This window comes from Thermobia domestica, chromosome 7 (genome assembly GCF_964235325.1).
Source record: "Thermobia domestica chromosome 7, izTheDome1.hap1.1, whole genome shotgun sequence".
In the NCBI taxonomy this organism is placed as follows: Eukaryota; Metazoa; Arthropoda; class Insecta; order Zygentoma; family Lepismatidae; genus Thermobia; species Thermobia domestica.
In genome coordinates this window covers 280,439,575-280,448,175 of record NC_137460.1, presented here as the reverse complement: position 1 = coordinate 280,448,175, position 8,601 = coordinate 280,439,575, and the positions used below count along the sequence as shown (strand labels likewise).

The 8,601-nt window shown below is 35.9% G+C and overlaps 1 protein-coding gene across 1 annotated transcript; it reads left to right on the top strand.

The window, feature by feature from the left end:
* Positions 1-7,014: 7,014 nt before the first annotated feature.
* LOC145689758 (uncharacterized) lies at positions 7,015-7,959 on the top strand. The gene has a single exon (XM_081763958.1). The coding sequence runs from the start codon at positions 7,015-7,017 to the stop codon at positions 7,957-7,959; it is 945 nt and encodes a 314-aa protein (XP_081620084.1).
* Positions 7,960-8,601: the final 642 nt, after the last annotated feature.

Here is an 8,601-nt window from a genome sequence, read left to right as displayed (position 1 = left end):
GCACGGAACTCAGAATTGCCCACGTATATGCACTCAAGAACATGTCCTACTTAACACACAAGCAAGCCAAGAACACGCAACCACCAAACAACTCCATCCTCTCTGGGGTAACTCAGGGAACAAGATAACGGGTCCTTGAGTCACCGAGCTATGTAGAATGGTTGGGACAAGCCACGCCCACTGGACAAACACGCGCCAACACCTTTTTTCCCTTAAGTTGTCATAGCATAGCATTACCAAGTCAATTCCTCCTTACATTATTCCTATCAATTTTTAAATTACTTTTTTTTAAAGAAGACTTTTTACAAAGTGAATATAATCTTTTTAAATACTGACTATTATTAACATTATTAGTTTTAATAGAAAATATATCGCTCTATATATAATTTTCCTTCATGTAACCATCTATTGTTCTTCTTCCCAGATTCAGAAGGATGGTTCGTTACACTACCCATCACTAGATTACACAACGAATCAAAAACTTTTCTTATGTCGTATTTTTTATCAGAATTCTCAAATTCAATTTAAATTTTGTTACACAGTATTACTATTGTGTGAGTTTATTGATAAGTGCTAGTTTAATACAATATTTTCTCTCCTTTTAAACTAATCAACACAAAAACAATCAGCTAAACATCAAAATGATTCGTTAGGTATGACTATTGTATTTATATTAATCATATACCGAATGTTTTAACTATTGCTTCATTTGTGTTGAAGTGAATAAAAATTTCAGTAAAGTAAATTAACCAAATTATTCCACCTGTATGAATATTTAACAGAAAAGGAAACAAGAATTAGTTATTTTTTCATTTGTGTGAGTCGTTGAGCAATAGATAATCTCGTAAAACAATTATGAAAACAAAGTTTTTTAATTATGTTTTCCGCACTAAACTTACTTTTTTCGTTTTAAACACTCATTTTTTTTAAAAAAAATAATTAAAATGTACTAACATAATACGTAAATACGTATATTTATATATAATATACGAGCAAAACTTAGATACTAAATATATATAATCTATTCATGGAATTAGTAAAATTCAAAAGAAAACAAAATCTACATACATGTCACTACACATAAAATAATTAAAATATCAATATATATCATACAACGTAACTAATATGCGTTTGAACATTTTAAAACGAATAAATGAGTTAAACGACGGTTAAACCCTACGGAGAGCCATTAAATGACAAGTCAGGTTGTAAGTCATTCATAAAAAAAACAGGCTAATGAGTTGGTTCCAAAAACCAACAGCGCTGACTTAATCTCCTACAATTGAAGCTTGCAGGGTCGCTAAACTCCCTGACGATTCGAATGAATCGCTTCTACACTAAGACCTTATATACCACTCTGGCTGCATGCTTTCGGCATTCAAATCATGACATATCCGGGTTAATTTCCCAACCCCAATTGGGCTGTCAATATTCAGGCCTTTAGGAGGTATTTTAGGAAAATAATTTTAATGAAAAATACGACAAGAAACATACCCTGGGAGGATATTTAACGCTACAGCCCCGCATTTCAATTCATCAATCATTTAATCATTAGTATTACTTCAGGCCTGCTCATATCTACAAAATTGGTAGGTTTACAAATGTAACCTTGTAAAGAGCGCAAGACAATACTTATGTGTGGCTTACTAGCAATTGCACTTATCTTTACAGAGAATAAAGTCACATCCGAAAACATTTGTCACAATCGTGAAATACAAGATAAAAGTAATATGAACTTGTTCATTAAACATTAATGTTGTTCAGGGTCTACTCGTACGTAACAATTTAAATTCTCATAACATAACCTTTAATTTTACAATATACTGCCAAACTGTCGTAGGCACTCCGTACTATCGATACATCATAGTATCCGGTGTTTATCGTAGTAAAGGGTACCGTGGAATCGTAAACGGGTTTCCATTTTTCTTTTTCTCGAGACCGGTTTATTATTCCCGGCACAATAAAACAAAGAGTTATTTTCAAAAATCGAAAAGAATAACATCTAAGTTACTTTCTCTAAATCTAAATGAAAACTAAGTATTATATCAAAATCGAAAATCAGAACATCAATTTTGTTACTACTATGCTTTTCTCTAAATATGCCAAACATTAAAAATTAATATTACAAATTTTGAAATGTGTAGTCAATTGCCGAATCTACGCATTAGCTGGGTGCCAACCAGGCGCCGTACTGGTTTCATAACTTTAATTTTGTAACGAAAGTAGTGATGTCCCTAGGGGTGAATTATATTTTAACTTTCAACTTTTAACTTATAATATCGCTTTCTCTGAACTCAATTAACTTCAGGTCTCATTAGTCGCAATGAATGCACATTGACTTTCCATAATAGACGGCATATATAATTCGAACGACGAACAAAACAAACACCTTTATGAAAATCAACGTAATTTTAAATTATTTTCAATATTATACTAAATTGTGTTTAATTTACAGTATTTTGACAGCGACTTAATCTTATATTACAAATTTAGCATATTTTCCCATTATTGAATCACATAAGATGAAAAAATCATTATCTAAGGAGCACACCTTTCTAATTACTCAAAATTTTAACTTTATCATTAATTGTAGTTATTACTAGTGCTTCTCTAATTATGTTCGTAAATATCTCTAATTGCTAACATTTCCCTAAATGATTGATTGTATGGGGACAGCTAAATCTTAATACAAACATAAAGGAGAATGAATAAAAACTCAAATCAAAATTTCATAATAAAATTTTATTATGAAGTCTTGTTCCCAAAACTGGAAACACCTTTAAAAATATATATAAAACTTGAACATTCTAAGAAGAATTCGATACAGAAAGTCCGCATCCAAAACGGGATAGCCATACTTTTCAACAGTGGTGGGTTATTATTACTATTTGAAAGACCGAAATTGCGTTCTAAATAAATTTCCTGTTTAAAATTTCTAATGCTGCCTTTGCTCTGCTTTCCACATTCATCTTTCATCTCCAAAAGCTTTAAAGAAATCATAAAACATGACATCTAAATAAATGTACCTTGGTGTAGAGCGATATTGATGTTTTTTTGGACTGGCGCGTCAGTGGCGATGTGCACACATTTTGAATATGAAAAGTAAAAACCCTATCTTTCGAAATACGAGGGGAATAATCAAATAAATTATCAATAATCATTTTTTAAATTCTCCCTAAAAGTTTAAAAGGTCAAATTCGGTATTTCTAATTTCTCATCTCTTCTGGGGTTTAGTCCAAGTTCGGGTGAAGTTCACGCTTTTTTGCGCTAAGATTTTAATATTCCATCTATGCCGGTTACGCTTGTAAGCTGTAATTTAGCACGTTTACATGTACTTTTCCAGTTAGTTTCATTAATTTGCGAAACTTTTCTCCTTTTTACAGCACATTTACAAAATTTCGCCTAATGACACGTTTTAGTTTACCACAATTAGATTTACGCTGCACTGCGATACCTGTGATAAATTTCTTCTTATGTTTGCTCGTACTATTACTACAGGGTGTCCGAGAAGTCCTTCCCTGATTACAGAAATTGATAACTCAGGCTAGAAATAAGATAGAAATATGAAACTGGTGTTGAATTGTTTACAAACTATAAAAGTTTTGGTCACATCAGTACACTTCCACATGAGCACCCTTGGTAGCACGTAGCACATCTAGGCGATATTCAATTTCCATCCACACATTAGCCAACATCACTGGAGAGATCGATGCAACGACTGTGGTTATTCGTTGCTGCAGGGTTTCAAGATCTGGTACACGTGTTCGGTAGACCTCATCCTTGACATAACCCCATAAAAAGAAGTCTAATGGGGTTATGTCAGGAGAGCGTGGAGGCCAAGCTGTTGGTTCGCACGACCAATCCATCGCCCAGGAAATGTCCTATCGAGATAGGCACGGACGCCCAAACCCCAATGAGGTGGTGCACAGAACAAACCTAACACAGACAAAAACTTTTATATCTTATTTCTAGCCTGAGTTATCAATTTCTGCAATCAGGGAAAGACTTCTCGGACACCCTGTATATTTCCCATGTAGTTTACTATACAATGTTCGTACGTGTTTTCGCTTATTATTTTTAGTAGTCTTCGGAGTCGATGTATATTTTTTTCCGCATGTTTGACGCAAAATAAGATCGCCTACAGCTCGACTTTAATTTGCATCTAGTTCGTCTGAGACTGGGTTTAGTTCGTTCCGTATCACGCTTACCAAAGCACTTTTCTTTTATTATCAACTTATTTCCTACTGAACGCCTAATGCATGGTTCCGCGCTGAGAGTATGCTGTACGTGGAGGTCGACGAACATTGTTGTCATCACGAGCAATCAACTGTTCTACATTTTGAGCAGCCCCACACTTAAATCTTTGCTCTTTACTTTTTCGCAATAGTGAAATACTAGCTTGAAAATTAACTCCTTTCGGCAACTGAAAATTAATAAATATTGCATCTAATGTACTGATAATATTATTACGTCTGCTTATTTTAATTCTGTTGATTATGCTCCTCGAAATAGAGTTTACCTTAACTGACGTATGACAAAACTCGAGTGGGTTTCATTGGCTATCTTATTCTTCTTATCCTTGGTGCTACATTTCAGCTCTATAACGGAAATATAAGTAGAGCTCCTCCATGGCTAAATGGTTAGCGTACGCGCCTTTGGCGTGGGAGACCCGGGTTCGATTCCCGGCGGGAGCTCATGTGGTTCGGATTCCACGTTAATCAGTAGGTCCACGTCTCATATAGCCTCGCTGCTGAAAGGGACGCTAAACTAAAATCAACTCAACTCAACGGAAATATAAGTACGACTGCGTGTGCTTTATTGGAAGTGTTACTTTTACGCTTGTTTACGGTAAACATTTCCGACCGATTGATTATGTACGAGACGTTCACTGCGTAAAACACAATTCTCTTCGTGGGCCTACACTCTAAATTGTGAATTTGAAGTCGTTTTCTTGTACAATACTCAAAGTTGATAAAGTCGGAATGGATTTGCAGCACTAAAATGCAACTCACGTTAGACATTCACGGTTACGAAGAGATTTTTGAATTTGTTGAATCGCACAAAGCATTTGCCTGCGACACACAAACGACAACACTACAACTTCGTTTACACACAAACCTAACAATTGAATGCTCAAGCCTTCCCTGGCTTCTTCGAGAGGATGGGTACGCGCAACCTCAACGCTTACAACTTATCATGTGTGAAACATCGGCATCCACTGCCGGCAAAACAATTACATTAGAAACATAATTGTCTACAGGTACACGTAACGATTCTACCTTTTTCGCTATCCCTACAATGCATATTTCCTTTTCCTGACTGTAATCGACTTTCCGGTTTATTTGGCACATATCTTCCAAACCGTGGGAGGGCTCGAATTCAAGAGTATTTACGGTTTCTTTTCCGCCTTGCACTTCCTTGCACTGTTGTATTTTGTACACTCAACCTGTGCCGTTCGCATGTATTCACAATTCTCAGTGAGACATTTCTTTCATTCCACTACACTATTTTTAAACTCGGCAGTTACTGAATAAATATGATTGGCCGCGTTAACTAATTCAGAGCGTACCTCAGTTATTGAGTTATTGGCTTACTTTGATATTATTACGTAAACTGTCTGCTTTGGCATTCAATTCGCTATTTCCTACGCTCCCAAATCGCTTTTGTTACAGACTGCTGGAATTCACTTACAGATTCATCTATTTTTTGTCCTAGACGTCCAACATTCATTTCCATTTTCTGAGCAATGGTTTCTAATTGTTTCCTTAATTCCTCTGTCAACATTGCTTAAAATTGTTCTAAAACACTAGCCTCCATATTGATATCAATTACGATCAACTAAATTAAAGTACAAAGATATAAATGTCTAAGTTTAATAGGAAAATAAGAAATATGCACTTAAAACATGAAGCAAGAATAATTTTGATATTACGACCATTAACAACCAGTCCTTCTTTTAACAACTCAGGTGTCACTTTGCGAAGTGCTTCAATATAAAATTAACACAGATATAAATTAGTACCATATTCAAAACATTGTCTCTTATTCATAAATGCATATGAAGGTGCTTAATGTGTGTGTTAATACTCAATCAGCTGTTTGGTATCCACTCACATCTACATAGCATTAAAAATCAACAAGAAAATTTTTTATAAGCTACATTAATCTCTGTCGCTCTCAAAGTCGAAACCTATATACTTAACTTACATGAAAAATCTACATTAGGCCTACTTACTTTTTGTGTTTATCTATCCCTGTTCTTTATTTTTAATTAATTGTGTTCGCGCATGAGCTGATGGAAATTGACTGTCGAAACTAGGCTAATCAGATTCGAAACTCAACACGTTATCTGGATAACTAATGGTATTTTAAAAGCAGTTGTAGGAAGGCTACTATAATTTAATCCAGAAAACGGTCGCCATGTGGTAGAAATCGTGTTTTTTGCTAGTTGTTGAATCTTGTAAATATAATCGTAACGTTCACATCGATTTTCGCCTTTTTTCCCAAAAGTTTACACATCTCTCTCTCGCTTTCTGTCACTTGTTTATTGCGTATATCGCAGCTTTGCTACGACAAATCACGTTTTCTTCCGTATCTACGTTTTGTCATTGAAATAGTGAATAATCTGTGAAGAATGTGGAAGAGTTAAATAGTGAGTAATCTGTGGAAAATGTGGTTTAGCATATAGTCTGTGAAGAGTGTGATACTATTGTCAATAGTCTGTGATGAGCATGAGGATGGCAGGCTTTGGCATGGGTCAAAGAGTTCGTGGGAGCAAGAATGAAGTTGGAGTATGCAAGTGGGCTAGTTAGAAGTACTGGGAAGAATATTATTTAGTAGCATGGGGATAAAAATTAGTAAAGTACTTTTGAAGTTTGTGTGCATGTACCCGTATCCGTAAATAAAGAGTATCTTAGTTTGGAAGTAGTTATTTTAATAGTAAAAGTAATAGCAGTATAGCTAGTATAAGTTTCGGCAGTATAGCAGTGGCGACGAGGTAAAAGAATTTACAATATGGCAGGATCCAAACTTTATGAAGCCTTTGAGGTGGAAGACCAGGAAATAAGTGATTATTTGGACAGGTTTGATCAATTCTGCATAGCAATGGAGGTACCGGCCGCAAAGAAAGTGCCTACATTGATCGCGTCTATCGGTGCAAAAACATACAAACTATTGAGAGACATTTGTGAACCGGAAAAGATACAAGATCTGACCTACGCAAAAATCAAAGACAAGTTAGTGTTACACTTCCGACCAAAACTCAACACAATTTCAGAACGGTACAAATTCAGATATATTCAAAAGTCGCAAGGTCAGTCCGTTACCGAATTTGTAGCCACGGTGAGACAGCAAGCAGCATTGTGTAAATTCGTCACATTTTTAGAAGAAGCATTACGGGATCAGTTTATATATGGCATCAACGACGATAATGTGCCTAAGAGATTGTTAGCAGAAGACAATATGACCTTCACAGTAGCTGTTCAAATGGCAGTGCAAGCGGAAACTATTGGTTACGACATGGCAATCATGAGAAAGAAAGAATTCGAAGAGGTTTGTCAGGTCAATGTGTTGAGTCATTGTCAAGGTATGCCAAATAAGCAAAACCAGACACAGGTAAGGTACAGTAATAACAGTGGAAATAGTAATAAAGCAGAACGGTACAAGGGTAAATTTGTGTGTGGTAAGTGCGGGAAACAACATAACAAATACTCCTGTCCTGCGAAATATGTAAAGTGTAATTTTTGTGGTGTACAAGGCCATTTTCAGAAAATGTGTTTTAAAAGACACGAAGCACAAGGGACTATTGACGCAGAGGAAGTAACTGAAAAAGTGAAAGAAATTAAAGTGACTACCCCAGAAACGTCAGTAATGCAGGAAGAAAACTTAGATAAGATCGTGGAATTTTGGCAATGGACGTACCAGACGGTAAACGCAAGGACTGATGTAACATACCGCTAAAATGTGACGGTAAGACAGTGTTTTTTGAACTAGATACCGGTGCCGCAGTGTCAGTAATCAGTAGAGATGCATGCAACGAACATTTTCCCAACAAACAAGTAGTATCGGATACCATTAAATTATGCAATGCCGATGGTAGACCGTTAGACACTAAAGGTAAAATAATGGTGGAAGTGCAGTGGAAAAGTAGTAAGTGGCAGTTGCCATTATATGTACTGGATGCTAAACTAAACCAACCAATTGTGGGACGTTCATGGATCAATATACTTTGGCCTTGTTGGAAAGAACAGTTTAGTAGTAATATTGCTTCGATAGGAACAGATGACGCAACTGTAGCTGACAACTTAGCAAGTAAAATCAAAGATGAGTTCAAAGAAGTGTTTGAGGGAGACTTAAACACACCAGCTAAAGGGTAGAAACTGGTATTACCAATGAAAGAAGAAGCCAGTGGTGCCCACCCCCCCTTATGTCCATGACGCACCCCCCCCAATTGTCTACCCGTAGGTGTTCTTCCATGAAAAAATATTTTTTTCGATTAATTTTTACACTCCCTCAAACATATTATACAGATTTTTACCCCCCCCAAATATTTCAATGACGCACTTTGCGTCATAGCCCCCCCTTGTGGGCACCCCTGAAGAA

Coding starts and splice junctions, on each gene's coding strand:
- LOC145689758 (XM_081763958.1), top strand. CDS start 7,015: ATGGCAGGATCCAAACTTTATGAAGCCTTTGAGGTGGAAGACCAGGAA.